Source organism: Palaemon carinicauda, chromosome 31, assembly GCF_036898095.1.
Source record: "Palaemon carinicauda isolate YSFRI2023 chromosome 31, ASM3689809v2, whole genome shotgun sequence".
NCBI lineage: Eukaryota > Metazoa > Arthropoda > Malacostraca > Decapoda > Palaemonidae > Palaemon > Palaemon carinicauda.
In genome coordinates this window covers 11178899-11201235 of record NC_090755.1, presented here as the reverse complement: position 1 = coordinate 11201235, position 22337 = coordinate 11178899, and the positions used below count along the sequence as shown (strand labels likewise).

The window sequence follows — 22337 nt, the reverse complement described above, 5'->3', positions numbered from 1 at the left end:
CGTAAGGAAGACGTACTTAAAAAGGCAGAGTAATTGTTCAAGTCGACTTCCTTACCAGGTACCTATTTATTTTATTTTTGTTATTTTGATAACTTCTAAAATGAAATAAAAAATCCTTAGCTCATAATAATGTAAACATTTATTGCTGGTCTCTACCCACCCCCCTGGGTGTGAATTAGCTATTATAATCACCGGCTAAGTTAAATATTGAAAAATGTTATTTTGATAATAAAATAAATTTTTGAATATACTTACCCGGTGATTATAAATTAAAGGACCCTCCCTTCCTCCCCAATAGAGACGCAGTGGACCGAGGAGAAAATTGAGTTCTTTGTTTACAATGAGTACTGGGTACTTGGACGACAGATGGCGCTGTTGAAGTACACCCCCTACCTGCATAGCGATCGCTGACGGATTTTTTCCGTAGAGTTTTCTGTCGAGCAGCAGAGCTGCAGCTATTATAATCACCGGGTAAGTATATTCAAAAATTTATTTTATTATCAAAATAACATATTTTGAAGTTGGTGCTACTCTTGTGTTAAATATTTATTCTAGTATTTTGACAAACAAAAATTCGATGACTCCACCACCTATACATTACCCATAACCTACCAACATATGCATAAATACACTTAATTAAGTGAGAATGACAAGTGACATCACACACACAGTTAGAAAGTACAGGACTGGTGATCCAAGGATCTACACACATTCCATTTAAAATTTCTGTGTCCTCTTCCTGCTGTAAATTTCTGGTTTGTCTTTCACCCGTGCCACAGAAAGCTCCTTTGCAAAGTTCATAGTATTAATTGTAGGTAAGGGTTGAAATATAGGTATTTGTGACAACATCCCTAAAGTTTGTGGTGTATTTTAGTTCTACAGAATCAAAGTCCTGACGTTATACAAAGATAATCTGCTAGTTATGTTAATTTAACATTGTGACAGACAGTATAATAATGCCGTAAAATGATAAAATAGCATAATTTTCTTTAATGAATAAAATGAGAAGTGCTACTGGTGTATAGGTGTTTAGAAGGATTCAGGTGAAAGTACTTGTCAGAAATCTGTATTTTTCAAATCATAGACCTTTTCATATGAACGATATTATGACCAAAAAAAAAAAAAATTTTTTTAAAGTAAAACAAACACAAGGAAACAACCTAATCTAATGTTCGCCACCTACAGTAACTTAAGAGCTGTATCCTTATCTTTACCTAACCTATCCCTAGAGTCATGTCCCTACCTTCTCAACTTAACCTTGGAGCTATGGCCTTACTATCGCAACCTATCCTGCCCTGGGTGCCATATTCTTACCTGCTTTCAAGCTCCTAGTGTTTATACCAACAGACCTTGCCAAGATCCTTGGACATGATATGTGGTACAATACTAGTGGCATTTTTAAATTTATATCAGAAGCAGGTCTTCTTAATGCTATTTAGGTTTTATAACATATTTACTTTTCTGGTTTTAATTGAATATACTTTTAATCTTTATTTATAATAAACGACATCGGCGTCAATGAGCTTCGATGTCAGGATGCCAGAGAACTTCCGATCATTCATTATTATGCCAACAGATGATTTGTGTGAAAATTGTAAGTTACCCTGTACGTTGCAGTAAGAGGGACATCACTTATAGTGTGGTCGTTATGTTCAAACTAAAGAAACGGTGTGGTTACATTGTTAGCCTTTTTTGTGGTACATTTCTGGACAAATGCACCTGCCACCTTAGGAATCACGGCACTATATCATCATCATCATAAGCTGTAACTAGTCCGCTGCAAACAAAGGCCTGCTTATGGTCTTTCTTTGCCAGTCTGTAACCACAGATTTACTTAGCTCATCAATCCATTGTCTTCTCTTCCTTCCCATGCTTCTTTTGCTATTTTGTGTATGATTAATGATTTCTTTAATTGAGGATTGTTTTATACACATCATAGATGTTTGAAAATAATTTTATTAGAAAATAATCATACCCAAGTATAAAAAAACTATATACAGTATGCTTGTACAATATTCAATCTCATTCAATATACACTAGATAGTTACCGATATTCGTACAAGAGGAATGGTAAAAAAAAAAAACGACATTGCATAAAGTTACATTGTGTTTAATACAATAGCAATTTTGTCTTCGTACTCATTTTGCGCTTTTCCCTTCTCTCCTTTGCCATATTTTGAATTTCAGATTCACATTCTGAAGAACGTTTGGCATCTTACAAAAAAAAAATATGATATTTTTAGGAAGTTATAGACTTGTAATATTACCTGCTAATGTCATAAATGGTGTTTTGCCAAGCATCAAAAGTTTCTCTTAATGAAAGATCTTAAACAGTTATATCATCATAAGCTTTTCATCAGCACGAAGAGAATCTCTTTCCCTCTTCATATCTAATGACCCATGTAGCAAATTCTTTCAAGTGACAGAGGAAGTTTGTTACTCATGAGTATCTGGTTCTTCATCCAAAATAAATTAGACTCAATATCTTGAGTAAGACTCATAAGTCTTCTTTTTTCGGCATGCAATTCCCGTGTTAGTGACCTAGCATGGCTTGCAATATGAAAATGGCCCCTATTAAGAAAACGTATAGAGAAAAAAGCAGATGTTTTATAATCCAAGGTTTCTTTTTCCTGTAAAATTTTAATATTAAGGTTGGGGGTTTGAGAAATCAATTAAGGAATTATGAGGAAAAATTTCAAAACGTGAGCTGGTTGAGTTTCCAGGTAGGCTTATGTAAATGCAATACAGTACATACATACATACATACATATGCCAAGGCATTTCCCCCAATTTTGGGGGGTAGCCGACATCAATAAATGAAACAAAACAATGCAATACATATTCTCATGGGAGTTAAATTCCAGAGATACTTTATTTCTTAAATAACTAAGGCTTGAAAGATCATTGCACTATGAAGATATTACATAGCTCCATTAAATCATACCAATTATTATACCTTCAACATCTTGTAAAGAAACATGATATAGCTGATGTTAGCAAATGAAGTATTGGTATTGCTTTAGCTTCCAATTACTGTAGCCTTCTTGAGAGAGGTATTCCTAGTAACTCATACTGGAGATTTCCTGTATATATATGCCGATGCTTCAAAATGTAAGCTGCATATCCTGGCATTATCTGTATATATTTTATTAGCTCTCTTACAGTCATTAACTCATTTGCTCTTTTTTTCTTCATGCTTGTTTGAGGATTGAAGCATAATATCTCCATTCGTTTTACAATTGCAGTTGCACCCATAAATTGCACAATTCTTCGGTATATGTATGGCTTCTTGAAGTTTCTATATAAGTATATTATAAGTAAGAGTTCACAAAAATCTGTATTAAAACCGAAAGACTTGATTATCGCTCTCACTTAAACAAACAAGTTGATACCCTCAGCTGCTACTGTCAGCTAAGCGGCCGACTGCCTTCCACCCAAGCTACGTCATGCGTGGACTGGGTAAAATTTTGATTTAAACATGAACTGGCTCACTATATCTGTAGGTCTTTGTTCTACCTATAGAGATTCCACAACTTTGGCATCCGTGTCACTTCATGTGTGGCAGTTATCTAGCATCTTCTCCAAGCTAAGGGTTTTTCACAGCAGGTAAGATGTCTGGATATCTTCACTTATCCTCTGCAATATTCTATCCGGGGAAGGGGGCCCTTTTTTCCAATAGGTGTTGTAGACAATATTTTTCTGGTCAGAGCCCCTCTGCAAAAAATTGTTTTTCAGTTGTGGTGATAAAAGTCTATTGCTCAGCCCTTTATTTACACTTCTTTTGAACTGTCTTTGCCTATGAGGAGCCTAGAATTGTCTTGCCCTCCTAAAGATTTTTTACCGCCTGAAGGGGACATCATAAAGTTCCTCAGAGCTTTCAAAGGAGCGCTGTACTAAGCGCTTAAGGAGGCATCAGATCACAATCGGACAAGTATGACTCTAATCCTGCTTGCCCTAGCCATGGCAAAGAGGATTGAAAAGTTGAACTGCATCTTGTAAGCTGTTGGTCTTACTGATGGTTGGAAGGAAGTTCTGTTTTCATGCCTGCACATAATGGCAGAAATGCAGGATCCTAGGTTTGAAACTTTCCTCATCATCTCTCTTAAAGGAGCTATTAGCCATCAAGACTATCTGCTACTTTTTCCTTTGAGGGTATTGAGATGCTAACTCAAAATACTAGCCCTTCAGACCTGAGAACCAGAAACTTTTTCTGAGCACTGGAAAAGCTAAGAGACTGATCTCCAAGAACACTATTTCCTTCTAGCTTCGGGGAGCTATCAGATGTGCTTACACCTCCATGAAGCACATAGAGTGGACCTTCAAGAGTGAGGGCACACGAAGTTAAGAATATCAGGTAAACCTTAGCCTTCTGGAAGGGTCTGTCTGTGGCGCAGGTCATGAAAGCCATAATTTGGAAAAGTCAGATGACTTTTGCTGCCCACTACCTTAGGGAACATACCCAGAGATCCATGGATACCTTTTCACTGGGAGTGACGGTGTAACGAACCCAGCTCCCTCACTGTACAAGTAACTTGCCATTTGGATGGCGGTTGTGACGTAAGTCTTGAATGAAAGGTAAAGTTATGTTGCTGAATCGTATGCTAGATACAGGTACACTATTCAATGAAGTGATTATTCTTTACAATTGGTATTGAAGTAATTTTCCGCCCATCCTTCGAGCAAGGTGGAAGAACGGGCCCCTCAGATACTCATTCATTAATCATGTGATGGCTATAAACTAGACAAATATCCTGTAGATATAGATTCTTCATTGACTTACCCATGGGTAAAGACCTACTCTAAATCCGTTTGCATCCCTACTGCCCTGGTCAATTAACGGAATTTAGTCATAAGAACTTCTTCCCTCCTAAGGATAAGTTTCCTATTAAAGGACGATGGTTTGTATTCGTATAAGAATAAATTACAAACCTTAGCCCTTTAGCTACACATCCTGCCACAATCACTCCCACGTCAAAGGCCTAAGGTCAAAAGTCGAGTGCTGTGCGACCTATCGGGTGGGTAGAGCTAACTTTCCACCTGTCAAACATCTACCACTACTATGTTGAAACTTTAATGGCTATTCCAGCAAAGCTGAAGTCTTGCTTCTATTGAAAGACTCTGGTTAGTGTACCTGTAATGTAGTTAGGAATAATACAAATGACTTTAAAGTACCTGTAAGTGATATTTTCAATATTAATCTTACCCGATGATCATGTAGCTGTCAACTCTGTTGCCCGACAGAAATCTACGGTCGGGATACGCCAGCGATCGCTATACAGGTGGGGGTGTACACAACAGCGCCATCTGTGAGCAGGTACTCAAGTACTTCTTGTCAACAAGAACTCAATTTTTCCTCTGTCGTGCCTCCGGCTAGACCTACTTGGATACGCTGTTGATTCTGGAGTTATTGTTCACGATTTGGTGATGTATTTGCTCTAGAGTTTAGCCTTCGCTATTCAGGAAGCTTTATCATTAGCTTAGCAAGCTTTGGGAATTAATTTGATTTAATTATGGTGACGAAGAGAGTATGGACTCTCTTTCACTTTTAAATGGCCGACCCTTCCCTTAGACGAAAGTGTTGGTGTCGAAGAGAGTATAGACTCTCTTTCATTTTTTATTTTATATCTCTCCGCCATTTATAGGCCTCTTCGATTAACTTTCCTTTTATTATAAACTTATAAAAATTATTTTTTTATGTTTGTTTATATGCGACCTTTCCTAATAGTAGGCGGTCCTTACTTGGAACCTAAGTTAATTAACATTGAGCTCGTCATATCGTTTTTCCTGTTAAGAATTTATGCTATTTTAATTTTAATGTTTTTGAAAGAATTTCTTTGATAAGTCTCGTACTGTTTTCAAAGTTGAACTAACGTTTTGTTTAGTCTCCGCAGTTGTTGACGTTCAGAACGTTCAACTTGCGCTCTATCGTTACGATAGAGAGAGAGTATTTCACGGTTTCACGTTGCAGTAAGAGTAAACCGATTCTAGCGTTTCGTTCATTCTTTCTTAGCTTAAATGGTTTTAATTCTATAAAGGAACTTTTTATTTGGGAAACCTTTCAGTTTTTTTCCTTTAACAAATAATATGTTTTAACGATATATATAATTGGGCTCATCTCTCAGGTTCTAAGTCAAGAGAGAGAGAGAGAGAGAGATAGAGAAGGAGGGAGAGAGAGGAGGATAAACGTTTCGTTCAAGCGGGTAACGTTGTTCTCGTTTATTTTTGCTCTTCTCCCTAGTCGATATAGGGGAAGAAGGTAAAACGTTTCTAGAGTTTTATTCTTGTTCCCAGGCTTTATGCGGTGAGAGATTTTAAACGTAGTTTATTTGATCTAGTGTTTAGTCTCTTTTCCAGCCACTGAATTCTTTATCTTTCATTATGTTTTTCTGTTACATTGTAATACTGTTTTCGCAATTACTACCTTTTAATGAAGGATAGGATTGCGTGTTTCAGGTACAAACCACTTAAAAGTTTCGAGTTCAGTGAAATAAGTGCAAACAGAAAATCAAAAGTGATAAAGTGATATGCGCAAAGTGTTACAGTGTTGCGTTCGAGGGTTCGTCTGTTCGTGCCAGTTGTTCACCTAGTCCGATACCTCTTACAAGCTCCCAAGCCCAGGGGAGAAGTAATGTCGAAGGACTTATGGGTTCCTCAGGCCTTGATCGACGAACAGACGTTTCCCTCTGTGGTTTCGGGTGTATCTACACACGTTGCCGACGTGATCACCCCACCCACACAAAGACGAGAGAGCCCATTTATTCCTCGTCTGCGGAAGAGGTTTCTCGCAGAAACCATGGACCAAATCTTGCAGCTTTTAAGTGCAAGTCGGTCCCTTCCGCGCAAGTCCAACGGCCTAGGTGTAGCCACTGGGTCAGTTCGGACTCGCTGCAGTACGACAACTGCACACCTCCTAAGAGAGGCTAGGTGGTACCGCAACAGGCAGTAACTCCGTCTGTTGCCGCACCAGCTGTTTTAGACCCTCAGTCACAACGGACAGTAGCTCCGTTTGTTGTTGTCTTTCATAGACCCTAGTGGTCCATGCTGCAGACTATACAGTCTCAGCTTGCTCCTTCATGCAGGAGTATCATGCTGGAAGGTTGACAATGCAGCCTGTTAACCTACAACCCGCCGAGGTTGTGCGCTCAGCAGATACTGCGGCTGCCTGCTCCCACCCTCCACCTGTGAGAGCTCCACCACCGATGCGCAGTCCACCCTGCCAGACGCATGTTCTTGCTGCACCATCTGCTAACATGCGTGAGCTACCGCATCAGCAGTGGGAAGGTTCTGTAGAGCTGCCGGGTTCCAGCACTATGCGGCTTTCTCCGCAGCCCATGCAGCATGCTCTGCATACCTTACAGCATGCTCTGCATACCTTACAGCATGCTCTGCATACCTTACAGCATGCTCTGCATACCTTACAGCATGCTCTGCATACCTTACAGCATGCTCTGCATTCCTTACAGCATGCTCTGCATACCTTACAGCATGCTCTGCATACCTTACAGCATGCTCTGCATACCTTACAGCATGCTCTGCATACCATACCGCATGCTCCTCAACCCACCGCAGCCCCTCCCACGCACCAGCACTCTGCTTTTGTTGTTGCCAGCTCCCACACTCCGACTGCGGAGAAGGTTGACGATGCACCCGTGGGCCTACACCTCCCACGGTTGTGCGCCCGGCATGGCTTCCTGCTCTCACACTCTTGTTGTGAGAGCTCCTCCACCCATGCACAGTCAACCCTGCCAGATGTATGATGACTCCCACACACAGAGCACTCCGTTGCCGTGCGGGAGCTACCACAAGCTGCCGTGTTTTGACACGGTGTGTCAGCCTCCGCAACACACTGTGGTTACCGCCACTCGCCAGCAGCAAACTAGTCAGGCAGGAGTTGAGGCTTCCCCACACAACTTTGGTTGTTGCCAACTCACAAATGTCATGCAGTTACATGACGTTGCCTTCTGGTCTGCTACTTATACACCAGTGCTGTATGTCCTCACGCTCCTGTTGTGGTTGACAGTTCAGTTTTTGACAGTTCACAGACTGTCAAGCAGTTTCATAACGTTGCCTTCTGGTCTGCTGCTTTTGCACCAGTGAAACCCTCACTGAGAGAACTTAGCTTTTCTCGGATATGGTTCCTGTAGATGAGAAAGTGCTGTTCTCCCTCCTTCTGATATTCCCTTGAGGACTCTGTCATTTGGAGAGGAGCCTTAAGCTGCTTAGCCTCCTATGGACTTTTATTTAAGCATAACATGCTTCCAGGGAAGGTAAATGGTTCCGCTTCAGTCGCTAACCCCGTCTGTTGCCACACCTGCTCCCATAGACCTTGAGCTTTGTTGCAAGACAGGCAGTCCAAGCTTAGTCCTTGATAGAGGATTTTTTTTTACGGAGTCAGTGTGTCACTGGGAAGACGTTCAACAACCAGCAGAGGTGACTTGTTGTGACGCAGTGCGGCAACCTCAGCAACCCGATAAGGAGTTGTCTGTACTACCCAGACAGTCTAGACAGTTTCGGGTTGTCGCTGTACTTCCTCGCTTCCCCATGGTTGACAGTTCACAGACTGTGCAGCAGTACCATGATCTTGTGTCCGGCTCCGTCAGACGACTGGCTTTTAAGAGCTCCCACAAGTCGTCGCTGTCTGGAGAATCTCAGATGGACTATGGATCTGACCAAGGAACTGGGCCTCCTGGTCAATTTAGAGAAGTCCCAGCTCGTCCCATCCCAGACCATTGTCTACCTGGGTATGGAGATTCAGAGTCGAGCTTTTCGGGCTTTTCCGTCGGCCCCAAGGATCAACCAAGCCCTAGAATGCATCCAGAGCATGCTGAGAAGGAACCGATGCTCAGTCAGGCAGTGGATGAGTCTAACAGGGACACTTTCATCGCTGGCCCTGTTCATCGAGTTAGGGAGACTCCACCTCCGCCCCCTTCAGTATCATCTAGCTGCTCACTGGATAAAGGACATGACGCTAGAGACGGTCTCAGTTCCTGTTTCCGAAGAGATGAGGTCTACTCTAACGTGGTGGAAGAACAGCTTTCTTCTCAAGGAAGGTCTACCTTTGGCTGTTCAGAACCCCGACCGCCGTCTCTTCTCGGACGCATCAGACACGGGCTGGGGTGCGACATTGGACGGACAGGAATGCTCGGGAACATGGAATCAGGAGCAAAGGACACTTCACATCAATTGCAAGGAGTTGTTGGCGGTTCATCTGGCCTTGATAAACTTCAAGTCCCTCCAGCTAAACAAGGTGGTGGAGGTGAACTCCGACAACACCACAGCCTTGGCTTACATCTCCAAGCAGGGAGGGACTCATTCGAGGAAGTTGTTCGAGATCGCAAGGGACCTCCTCATCTGGTCAAAAGATCGAAAGGTCACGCTGGTAACGAGGTTCATTCAGGGCGATATGAATGTCATGGCAGATCGCCTCAGCCGGAAGGGTCAGGTCATCCCCACAGAGTGGACCCTTCACAAGAATGTTTGCAGCAGACTTTGGGCCCTGTGGGGTCAGCCAACCATAGATCTGTTCGCTACCTCGATGACCTAGAGGCTCCCGTTGTATTGTTCTCCGATTCCAGACCCAGCAGCAGTTCACGTGGATGCTTTTCTGCTGGATTGGTCCCATCTCGACCTGTATGCATTCCCGCCGTTCAAGATTGTCAACAGGGTACTTCAGAAGTTCGCCTCTCACAAAGGGACACGGCTGACGTTGGTTGCTCCCCTCTGGCCCGCGAGAGAATGGTTCACAGAGGTACTGCAATGGCTGGTCGACATTCCCAGGACTCTTCCTCTAAGAGTGGACCTTCTACGTCAACCTCACGTAAAGAAGGTACACCCAAACCTCCACGCTCTTCTTCTGACTGCCTTCAGACTATCGAAAGACTCTCAAGAGCTAGAGGCTTTTCGAAGGAGGCAGCCAGAGCGATTGCCAGAGCAAGGAGGACATCCACTCTCAGAGTCTATCAGTCTATCTAAATGGGAAGTCTTCCGAAGCTGGTGCAAGGCCAATGCAGTTTCCTCAACCAGTACCACTGTAACCCAGATTGCTGACTTCCTGTTACATCTAAGGAACGTAAGATCCCTTTCAGCTCCTACGATCAAGGGTTACAGAAGTATGTTGGCAGCGGTTTTCCGCCACAGAGGCTTGGATCTTTCCACCAACAAAGATCTACAGGACCTCCTTAGGTCTTTTGAGACCTCAAAGGAACGTCGGTTGTCCACTCCAGGCTGGAATCTAGACGTGGTCCTAAGGTTCCTTATGTCATCAAGATTTGAACCTCTCCAATCAGCCTCTTTTAAGGACCTCACATTAAAAACTCTTTTCCTCGTGTGCTTGGCAACAGCTAAAAGAGTAAGCGAGATCAACGCCTTCAGCAGGAACATAGTTTTCACATCTGAAACGGCTACATGTTCCTTGCAGCTCAGTTTTTTGCTAAAAACGAGCTTCCTTCACGTCCTTGGCCTAAGTCGTTCGAGATCCCAAGCCTGTCCAACTTGGTGGGGAACGAACTGGAGAGAGTACTTTGCCCAGTTAGAGCTCTTAGGTACTATCTAAAAAGGTCAAAACCTTTACGAGGACAATCAGAAGCCTTATGGTGTGCTATCAAGAAGCCTTCTCTTCCAATGTCTAAGAACTCAGTTTCTTACTACATCAGGCTTCTGATTAGGGAAGCACATTCTCATCTGAAGGAAGAAGACCTTGCTTTGCTGAAGGTAAGGACACATGAAGTGAGAGCTGTGGCTACTTCAGTGGCCTTCAAACAGAACCGTTCTCTGCAGAGTGTTATGGATGCAACCTATTGGAGAAGCAAGTCAGTGTTCGCATCATTCTATCTCAAAGATGTCCAGTCTCTTTACGAGAACTGCTACACCCTGGGACCATTCGTAGCAGTGAGTGCAGTAGTAGGTGAGGGCTCAGCCACTACATTCCCATAATCCCATAACCTTTTTAACCTTTCTCTTGAATACTTTTTATGGGTTGTACGGTCGGCTAAGAAGCCTTCCGCATCCTTGTTGATTTGGCGGGTGGTCAATTCTTTCTTGAGAAGCGCCGAGGTTAGAGGTTGTGATGAGGTCCTTTAGTATGGGTTGCAGCCCTTTATACTTCAGCACCTAAGAGTCGTTCAGCATCCTAAGAGGACCGCTACGCTCAGTAAGGAAGACGTACTTAATAAAGGCAGAGTAATGGTTCAAGTCGTCTTCCTTACCAGGTACTTATTTATTTTGTTATTTTTGAATAACTAATAAAATGAAATACGGGATACTTAGCTTCTTTGTTAACATGTATGCTGGTCTCCACCCACCACCCTGGGTGTGAATCAGCTACATGATCATCGGGTAAGATTAATATTGAAAAATGTTATTTTCATTAGTAAAATAAATTTTTGAATATACTTACCCGATGATCATGAATTTAAGGACCCGCCCTTCCTCCCCATAGAGAACCAGTGGACCGAGGAGAAAATTGAGTTCTTGTTGACAAGAAGTACTTGAGTACCTGCTCACAGATGGCGCTGTTGTGTACACCCCCACCTGTATAGCGATCGCTGGCGTATCCCGACCGTAGATTTCTGTCGAGCAACAGAGTTGACAGCTACATGATCATCGGGTAAGTATATTCAAAAATTTATTTTACTAATGAAAATAACATTTTTCCTGTTAATTGTAATGAAGTTATTAGATTGGATAGCTGATTTTTTTTTTCTGAAAATTTTTCCTCCCCTCAGTATTTGGAAAATTATTTCTAACCTTTTTATTTTTAAGATGGTGGGAATCGAGAGCTGAAATCTGACCGTAATAAGAGGAGAAAAAAAGGCAAGGGTCGTAAGACATTAGTGGCAGATGCAGTACACAAGAATAAACCCCTAGTTGAGCAAGAAATAGTATGGATTTATGATCAAGAGAATAAATTTGAACTAATGAACAAACTAGAACACAAGGTGGAACACAGTGAATTGAAGCCAGAAGAGGACCTTCTTGCAGTGTCTACACAAGTGCCCAAACCAAAACTAAACCCATTTCCTAAGGATAAGGATTTTTGTACTCGCCTTGGGTGGTACAATGGAGGCACCAGTAAAGTCAAGGAGGAAGTTGACTATGAATATTACAGATCTGATAGTGAAGAAGCCTTGATACAAGATACGTGTGGTAAGTTCAGGATTGTTTATACAGTTTGAAGATTTCATTTATGATTTCCATTCTTGACGGAAATGAGAGGGAGTATAAAAATCGTGTACAGTAACTATTATTGTTTTCTTTTTTTGAGACTTATAGTAGTACCATGGTTTATAGGTAACTGAATGCGAGCAAATTGGCGTAGAAGTATATAAATTCAAATTGGATTGAGCAATGCATTAGTCTGTGAGCAAAAATTTTGCTCTGTCCTGGCAATTTTTGTGGATTAAGTATTAATGAGAGTAGCATGCAATGTAAAGAAATCAGTCATGAGGTGTCCATATGTTAACTACGCCTTGTAAGTTAAGTGATTCAGTTAGTGGTAGTGAGTGTCTTTCAAGAGATACATATACCAAGGCACTTCCCCCAATTTTGGGGGGTAGCCTTTCAAGAGATAGAACTCACAATACTTTACCAGTTCTCATGGAGGGAAATTATCTTCATCCATCAAAATGGCCACAACTCCTCAAAGTTGAAATGCGAGTCAATTATAAGCAATAAAAAAAAAGTAGTTTAGAGTCTCCTATTATCCCAAGGTACATTCTCATTCTCTGGCAGTAGGGTGACGGATTGGTTTTAAGGCCATGGACAAATTGTCTCTTCGGCTTTTACTCCTATTGCCTGGCGGTTGATCTTACTAGACTTGCCTTTGTTAGATAAGCACTGCGCATCACAAGGAACTGGCTATCCTTTGATGTACAGTGTCTAGCCAATGAATCCTCTATGGATTTAGTCAATCATGGAAAGAGAAGATGAATTAGCTCAAGATAGAGACGACTGGCGAAATCTAACCTAGGCCCTTTGGGTCAATAGGCGTAGGAGGAGATGATGATGATTATCCGTAGGAGGGGATCAGTCGCAAGACTTGCAGTAAGGAGGGTCGAGTGTACAAGTCGCTTATACAGTACAGTATAATATTTTTACTATGGATTCTATACTTTTAAAGTTATAATGTATCTGTAACTTTTCCCCGTCTTAATTCATCTGCCCTGCGTTTATTTGACGTTATGCCCCTTCATTTTAAATATTAAACTTAGCCGGTGAATATATATATGGCTTACGTCTCCGACGGTCGACAGATTCCAAAAACTTGCGAGCGATCGCCATGAAGGTTGCTGGGTGTGACCAGCAGCACCGACTATCGGCCAGATACCGCATATACAGTACTTCTCCACAAGTTCAATTCTTCTCTGTCGGTTAGTGACAGCATTGGTTCCGCTCGCGCTTAACCTCAAGTTTCTACTGATTGGTGAAGTACTTGTTCATGGTTTTATGGCTTTCGCCGTGTTGGATTATTCTCAAGCAATACGATCTTCAAAATAAATTCTTTTGAAAGGAGAGAAAAATTTTTTATCCTTGCTTTTTTAATCTCTCTCTGGATTTTCCATAGAGAAAAGATGGCCGACCCTTCCCTCAGTGTACGGAAGTGTGTTAAAGGCTTTTAGTAATTATTTTATCTCTATAAATTATTGTTGATATTTATAGATTTACCTCTATATATTTTATATCTCACCCGCCTTTATTAGGCCTCTTCGATTCTCTTTCCATTTATACTAAACACCGAGATAAATTTTATATTTTTGTTTATAAGCGACCTATGCCTATTCTTTGTAGGTGGTACTGACTTGGAAAACGAAGTTAAACAACGTTGAGCCCATTCAACTTTTATATTTGTTTAGAATGGTGAGATGAATATTTTTAGAAAATATTTTAAGAAATTTATTCTTTGAATAGTCTTTGTGCTGTTTTCAAAGATGAACTAACGTTTGGTTTATTTATGCTACGCAGTTTGCACTCAATCGTTACGATAGAGAAAGAGAGAATCACGGTTTCACTTTGCAGAAAGAGTTAATCGATTTTAACGTTTTGTTCATTCTTCTTACAAACTGAAGTTTTTTTAAATACTAATTTAAAGGAACATGTTAATTTTCAATTTCTTAGTCCTTTTAGTATTTTCCTTTAGTCAAATAACCTTTTTCAATATTAATCTTACCCGATGATCATGTAGCTGTCAACTCCGTTGCCCGACAGAAATCTACGGTCGGGATACGCCAGCGATCGCTATACAGGTGGGGGTGTACACAACAGCGCCATCTGTGGTCAGGTACTCAAGTACTTCTTGTCAACAAGACCTCAATTTTTCCTCTGTCGTGCCGCCGGCAAGACCTACATGGATACGCTGTTGATTTTGGAGTCTTTTGTTCACGTTTTGGTGATGTATTTGCTCTGAAATTTAGCCTTCGCTGTACAGGAAGCTTTATCCTTAGCTTAGCAAGCTTTTGGAATTAATTTGATTCATTGGTTAACGATCTTTGCTTTATTTTGGAATTCCCCCTTGACTACCTCTAAAATTCAAGATGTCTGACCATTCCCAAGTTCCTAAATACAGGCAGTGTAGTGTTAGGACTTGTAATAGGCGTCTTCCGAAGGCCTCTATAGATCCTCACACCGTATGTTCCAATTGTAGGGGAAAATCCTGTCAATTGGAAGATCGATGTGGGGAATGTGATGGGCTTTCGGAATTCGATTTTAATGAATTCCTCAGATATACACGTAGGTTAGAGAAGGAGAGAGATAGGAGGAGTTCTTCTCGCTCTGTGGATTTTTCCTCTCCCCATGCCCCTCAACCTTTTCCTTCCCCTGTGGTGGTGACTCCCGAACCTGCTACGAGTGCTCAGCCTGCAATGGCTGATATGTTGCGTGCCATTCAGGCTCTCGGTGATAAGGTGGAGTCGTTGGTTAGTGACCGCAATCAGCTCTTGGCAGATGTCAGAGAGCTGAAAGCGAAGAGTGCAGTGGGAAGTGTTAGTGCTAGTGCTGTGCATAGTGTCAGTGTCAGTGTTGCGCATGAGGGTACATCTGTGCGTGCCAGTCGTCCTCCCAGTCCGGGACCTCTTGCAAGCTCCCAAGCCCAGGGGAGAAGCAATGTCGAAGGACCAAAGGGTTCGGCAGGCCTTGATCGGCGCACGGATGTATCCTCAGTGGTTGCGGACGCATCTGCTAAGGATCGTCCCTTCCACTCCCAGACGAATGAGCCCTTACATTCCTCGTCTGTGGAAGAGGTTTCCAGGAGGAAACGGTGGACTAAGGTCTCACGACCGCTCAAACGCAAGGTCCCTTCCGAGCTAGTCCAACGGCCCAGGTGTAGCCACTGGGTCAGTTCGGACTCGCCACAGTCATCTGATGACTGCACACCTCCCAAGAGAGGTAGAGTGGTCCCTCAACAGGCCTCTGCTCCGTCTGTTGTTGCTCCAGCCACAGTAGACCCTAAGTGGTCCATGCTGCAGACTATGCAGTCTCAGCTTGCGGCTTTTATGCAGGAGTATCATGCCGAGAAGGTTAACACCTCTCCTGTTAACCTACAACCCGCAGAGGTTGTGCGCTCAGCTGATACTGCGGCTGCCTGCTTCCACACCCCACCTGTGAGAGCTCCTCCACCGATGCGCAGTCCTCACTGCCAGACACATGTTCTTGCTGCACCATCTGCTAACATGCGTGAGCTGCCGCATCAGGAGTTGCCGGGTTCCAGCACTATGCGGCATTCTCCTCAGCCCATGCAGCATGCTCTGCAGACCTTACAGCATGCTCCGCATACCATGTAGCATGAGCCGCATACCATGCAGCATGAGCCGCATTCCATGCAGCATGAGCCGCATGCCTTACCTCATGCTCTGCATACCATACCGCATGCTCCTCAGCCCACCGCAGACCCTCCCACACACCGGCCCTCTGCTTTTGTTGTTGCCAGCTCACAGTCTGTCCAGCAGAGGCAGGATGATGGATCCGCAGGTACGCATGCACCCGTTCTGCAGGATTCAGCCGCTCAGCTTGCTGCTCTGCCTTTGCCACTCACAACTCAACTTTCGGATGAGGATGTATCGGAGGATGAAGCTGCTCATCTGGATGATCCTCACTCTGATGTTGAAGGACCCAAGTCTTCGCCACCCTCCTTAGACTTTCGCAAAGTCCTTGCTTTGTTCAGAGAATTGTATCCTGAACACTTTGTGTCTGCAACCCCTCGTTCTCCGCCCTCCGAGTTTGCTATGGGCATGCAGTCTGCTGCGCCTGCCTTCACCAAGCTTGTTCTCGCCAGATCATCAAGGAGAGCTTTGAGGGTTATGGGGGACTGGTTGCATTCCAAGAAGCAACTGGGAAGGACCTCTTTTGTGTTTCCTCCTCTTAAGCTGGCTTCTAAGTCGAGCGTCTGGTATGCCACGGGAGAGGAACCTGGCTTGGGGGTTCCTGCCTCTGCCCAGGCCGACTTCTCAAGTCTGGTTGACTCTCCCCGCAGGTTGGCTATGAGACGTTCGAAGATCTGCTGGTCACTTTCTGATCTTGATCATATGTTGAAGGGAGTCTTTCGTGCCTTCGAGATATTCAACTTCCTCGATTGGTGTTTGGGAGCCTTAAGCAGGAAGACTTCCCCTTCTGACAAGGACTCGGCCATGCTGATCATGTCCAGCATGGACAAGGCAATACGGGATGGGTCTGGTGAACTTGCGGCTTCATATGTATCAGGGGTCCTCAAGAAGAGAGAACATCTGTGCTCCTTCTTATCTGCTGGTATCACTCCTTGCCAGAAGTCAGAGCTGCTGTTTGCTCCTCTCTCCAAGTGTTTGTTTCCGGAGGAGTTGATTAAGGGGATGGCTGCCTCTCTTATCCAGAAGGATACGCATGACCTCATGGCTTCTTCTGCACGTAAGGCTAAAACCTTACCTTCCGTGCCTAGACCCTTCCGCCCTTTAGCAGCTGATACACCTGCTTCTAGGTTCATCCCGCCCTTTCGTGGCAGAACCTCCAGCAGAGGAGGTACCCGTGCAGACAGTCACCGTGGCAAGTCCAAGAAGGGTTCCAAGTCCGCAAAAGGCAAGTTTTGACTGCCTTCCTCTCCAGACAGCAGTAGGAGCCAGACTCAAGACCTTCTGGCAAGCTTGGGAGAGCAGAGGTGCAGATGCTCAGTCTGTGAAGTGGCTAAGGGAGGGATACAGAATTCCGTTCTGCCTCAATCCCCCTCTAACTACATCTCCCATCAACCTCTCTCCCAACTACAAGGAGAAGGACAAGAGGCTAGCGTTGCAACAAGAGGTGTCGCTCTTGCTACAAAAGGAAGCAGTGGTCATAGTCCGGGATCATCAATCCCCGGGCTTTTACAACCGTCTCTTCCTTGTAGCCAAGAAGACAGGAGGTTGGAGACCGGTGCTGGACGTCAGTGCTCTCAATGCTTATGTCACCAAGCAGACGTTCACGATGGAGATGACGAAGTCGGTCCTAGCAGCGGTCAGGCAGGAGGACTGGATGGTCTCGTTAGACCTGAAAGACGCATACTTTCACGTCCCCATCCATCCAGACTCCCAACCTTTCCTAAGATTCGTCTTTGGAAAGGTTGTGTACCAGTTCCAAGCCCTGTGCTTTGGCCTAAGCACGGCACCTCTTGTGTTTACGAGACTGATGAGGAATATTGCGAAATTCCTTCACTTGGCAGACATCAGAGCCTCCCTCTATTTAGACGACTGGCTTTTAAGAGCTCCCACAAGTCGTCGCTGTCTGGAGAATCTCAGATGGACTATGGATCTGACCAAGGAACTGGGCCTCCTGGTCAATTTAGAGAAGTCCCAGCTCGTCCCATCCCAGACCATTGTTTACCTGGGTATGGAGATTCAGAGTCGAGCTTTTCGGGCTTTTCCGTCGGCCCCAAGGATCAACCAAGCCCTAGAGTGCATCCTGAGCATACTGAGAAGGAACCGATGCTCAGTCAGGCAGTGGATGAGTCTAACAGGGACACTTTCATCGCTGGCCATGTTCATCGAGTTAGGGAGACTCCACCTCCGCCCCCTTCAGTATCATCTTGCTGCTCACTGGATAAAGGACATGACGCTAGAGACGGTCTCAGTTCCTGTTTCCGAAGAGATGAGGTCTACTCTAACGTGGTGGAAGAACAGCATTCTTCTCAAGGAAGGTCTTTCGTTAGCTGTTCAGACCCCCGACCACCGTCTCTTCTCGGACGCATCAGACTCGGGCTGGGGTGCGACATTGGACGGACAGGAATGCTCGGGAACATGGAATCAGGAGCAAAGGACACTTCACATCAATTGCAAGGAGTTGTTGGCGGTTCATCTGGCCTTAATAAACTTCAAGTCCCTCCAGCTAAACAAGGTGGTGGAGGTGAACTCCGACAACACCACAGCCTTGGCTTACATCTCCAAGCAGGGGGGGACTCATTCGAGGAAGTTGTTCGAGATCGCAAGGGACCTCCTCATTTGGTCAAAAGATCGAAGGCTCACGCTGGTAACGAGGTTCATTCAGGGCGATATGAATGTCATGGCAGATCGCCTCAGCCGGAAGGGTCAGGTCATCCCCACAGAGTGGACCCTTCACAAGAATGTTTGCAGCAGACTTTGGACCCTGTGGGGTCAGCCAACCATAGATCTGTTCGCTACCTCGATGACCAAGCGGCTCCCATTGTATTGTTCTCCGATTCCAGACCCAGCAGCAGTTCACGTGGATGCCTTTCTGCTGGATTGGTCCCATCTCGACCTGTATGCATTCCCGCCGTTCAAGATTGTCAACAGGGTACTTCAGAAGTTCGCCTCTCACAAAGGGACACGGCTGACGTTGGTTGCTCCCCTCTGGCCCGCGAGAGAATGGTTCACAGAGGTACTGCAATGGCTGGTCGACGTTCCCAGGACTCTCCCTCTAAGAGTGGACCTTCTGCGTCAACCTCACGTAAAGAAGGTACACCCAAACCTCCACGCTCTTCGTCTGACTGCCTTCAGACTATCGAAAGACTCTCAAGAGCTAGAGGCTTTTCGAAGGAGGCAGCCAGAGCGATTGCCAGAGCAAGGAGGACATCCACTCTCAGAGTCTATCAATCTAAATGGGAAGTCTTCCGAAGCTGGTGCAAGGCCAATGCAGTTTCCTCAACCAGTACCACTGTAACCCAGATTGCTGACTTCCTGTTATTATTATTATTATTATTAAATGCTAAGCTACAACCCTAGTTGGAAAAGCAGGATGCTATAAGCCCAGGGGCCCCAACAGGGAAAATAGCTCAGTGAGGAAAGGAAACAAGGAAAAATAAAATATTTTAAGAATACCTGTAGTAACAACATTTAAATAAATATTTCCTATATAAACAATAAAAAATTCAACAAAACAAGAGAAAGAGAAAGTAGATACAACAGTGTGCCTGAGTGTACCCTCAAGCAAGAGAACTCTAACCCAAGACAGTGGAAGGCCATGGTACAGAGGCTATAGCACTACCCAAGACTAGAGAACAATGGTTTGATTTTGGAGTGTCCTTCTCCTAGAAGAGCTGCTTACCATAGCTAAAGAGTCTCTTCTACCCTTACCAAGAGGAAAGTAGCCACTGAACAATTACATTGCCGTAGTTAACCCTTTGGGTGAAGAAGAATTGTTTAGTAATCTCAGTGTTGTCAGGTGTATGAGGACAGAGGAGAATCTGTAAAGAATAGGCCAGACTATTCGGTGTCTGTGTAGGCAAAGGAAAAGAACCGTAACCAGAGAGAAGGATCCAATATGGTACTGTCTGGCCAGTCAAAGGACCCCCTAACTCTCTAGCGGTAGTATCTCAACGGGCGGCTGGTGCCCTGGCCAACCTACATCTAAGGAACGTTAGATCCCTATCAGCTCCTACGATCAAGGGTTACAGAAGTATGTTGGTAGCGGTTTTCCGCCACAGAGGCTTGGATCTTTCCACCAACAAAGATCTACAGGACCTCCTTAGGTCTTTTGAGACCTCAAAGGAACGTCGGTTGTCCACTCCAGGCTGGAATCTAGACGTAGTCCTAAGGTTCCTTATGTCATCTAGATTTGAACCGCTCCAATCAGCCTCTTTTAAGGACCTCACATTAAAAACTCTTTTCCTCGTATGCCTAGCAACAGCTAAAAGAGTAAGTGAGATCCACGCCTTCAGCAGGAACATAGGTTTCACATCTGAAACGGCTACATGTTCCTTGCAGCTCGGTTTTTTGGCTAAAAACGAGCTTCCTTCACGTCCTTGGCCTAAATCGTTCGAGATCCCTAGCCTGTCCAACTTGGTGGGTAACGAACTGGAGAGAGTACTTTGCCCAGTCAGAGCTCTTAGGTACTATCTAAAAAGGTCTAAACCCTTACGAGGACAATCGGAAGCCTTATGGTGTGCTGTTAAGAAGCCTTCACTACCAATGTCTAAGAACTCAGTTTCTTACTACATCAGGCTTCTGATTAGAGAAGCTCATTCTCATATGAAGGAAGAAGACCTTGCTTTGCTGAAGGTAAGGACACATGAAGTGAGAGCTGTGGCTACTTCAGTGGCCTTCAAACAGAACCGTTCTCTGCAGAGTGTTATGGATGCAACCTATTGGAGAAGCAAGTCAGTGTTCGCATCATTCTATCTCAAAGATGTCCAGTCTCTTTACGAGAACTGCTACACCCTGGGACCATTCGTAGCAGCGAGTGCAGTAGTAGGTGAGGGCTCAGCCACTACATTCCCATAATCCCATAACCTTTTTTAACCTTTCTCTTGAATACTTTTTATTGTTGTTTTGGGTTGTACGGTCGGCTAAGAAGCCTTCCGCATCCTGGTTGATTTGGCGGGTGGTCAATTCTTTCTTGAGAAGCGCCTAGGTTAGAGGTTGTGATGAGGTCCTTTAGTATGGGTTGCAACCCTTTATACTTCAGCACCTAAGAGTTGTTCAGCATCCTAAGAGGACCGCTACGCTCAGTAAGGAAGACGTACTTAATAAAGGCAGAGTAATGGTTCAAGTCGACTTCCTTACCAGGTACTTATTTATTTTATATTGTTATTTTGAATAACTAATAAAATGTAATACGGGATACTTAGCTTCTTTGTTAACATGTATGCTGGTCTCCACCCACCACCCTGGGTGTGAATCAGCTACATGATCATCGGGTAAGATTAATATTGAAAAATTTTATTTTCATTAGTAAAATAAATTTTTGAATATGCTTACCCGATGATCATGATTTAAAGGACCCGCCCTTCCTCCCCATAGAGAACCAGTGGACCGAGGAGAAAATTGAGGTCTTGTTGACAAGAAGTACTTGAGTACCTGACCACAGATGGCGCTGTTGTGTACACCCCCACCTGTATAGCGATCGCTGGCGTATCCCGACCGTAGATTTCTGTCGGGCAACGGAGTTGACAGCTACATGATCATCGGGTAAGTATATTCAAAAATTTATTTTACTAATGAAAATAACATTTTATTGACGAAGAGTGAGTGAGCCATTCTCTTGTGAGTGACAAGAAAGGGAGAGAGAGAGAGAGAGAGAGAGAGAGAGAGAGAGAGAGAGAGAGAGAGAGAGAGAGAGAGAGAGAGAGAGAGAACGATCCAAATCTTTATTCTTGTCCCAAGTCTCTGTACAAGGAGTTTGGGAGTGAGTAACGTTCTTCTCGATTCAGATATTTACTCTCGTCCCAAGTCTCTGTACGGGGAGAGAGAGAGGGAGGATAAAATGTTCTAGTTTTTATTCTCATCCCAAGGCACTGTACGGTGAGAGATTGAAAACGTTGTCCTTAGCGATCTAGTTTTAGTCTCCTCCTAAGTCACTGATCTTTTTAACTTTATATATTTCCGTTTTATTCTTTATATATGTATATGTTTATTAATTTTTGCATGTGTGATTCATTTTGTACTAATGAGCTTACATTATACGACAGATTTCGCAATTCTAACCTTTTGACTTGAGGGAGAATTGCGTGCTTCAGGTAGAAATCAGCTTTATTCATGTCTAATGTGAAATTATTAAAAAATGCGAGTGTCAGTGAAGAAAGTGCGAAAAACATGTTCAGTGTTGCGGAGGGTTCGTTTGTTCGTGCTTGTCGCTTGCCTAGTCCGAGACCTCTTTCAGGCTCCCCTACCCCAGGGAGAAGGAATGTCGTAGGACCTAAGGAAGTGAGAGGTGTAAACCAACGAACAGACGTTCCCTCAAAGGTATCAGACGTTGCTCTTCAAGCACGTCCTTACCATAAGACAGGAGAGACGAAGTTCTCCTCGTCTTCCGATGATTCGTCTTTTAAAAAACCTTGGCGTAAGGTTTTGAGACCGTTGAAACGTAAATTAGTTCCTTCAGAACAAGATCAACGTCTTAGCTGTAGTCATCATAAGAGCCCGTTCATAACGATGACGTTCATGTACAGACGT

The 22337-nt window shown here is 44.0% G+C and overlaps 1 protein-coding gene across 1 annotated transcript in view; it reads left to right on the top strand.

Annotated features, from left to right (window-relative positions):
- The window catches only part of Dlip2 (Dorsal interacting protein 2), a 50234-nt gene that overhangs the window by 13445 nt on the left and 14452 nt on the right, over window positions 1–22337 (top strand). Inside the window, exon 4 of the mRNA XM_068354819.1 lies at window positions 11761–12144. Coding sequence (XP_068210920.1) covers window positions 11761–12144 — 384 coding nt within the window. The remainder of the gene's footprint in view (window positions 1–11760; window positions 12145–22337) is intronic.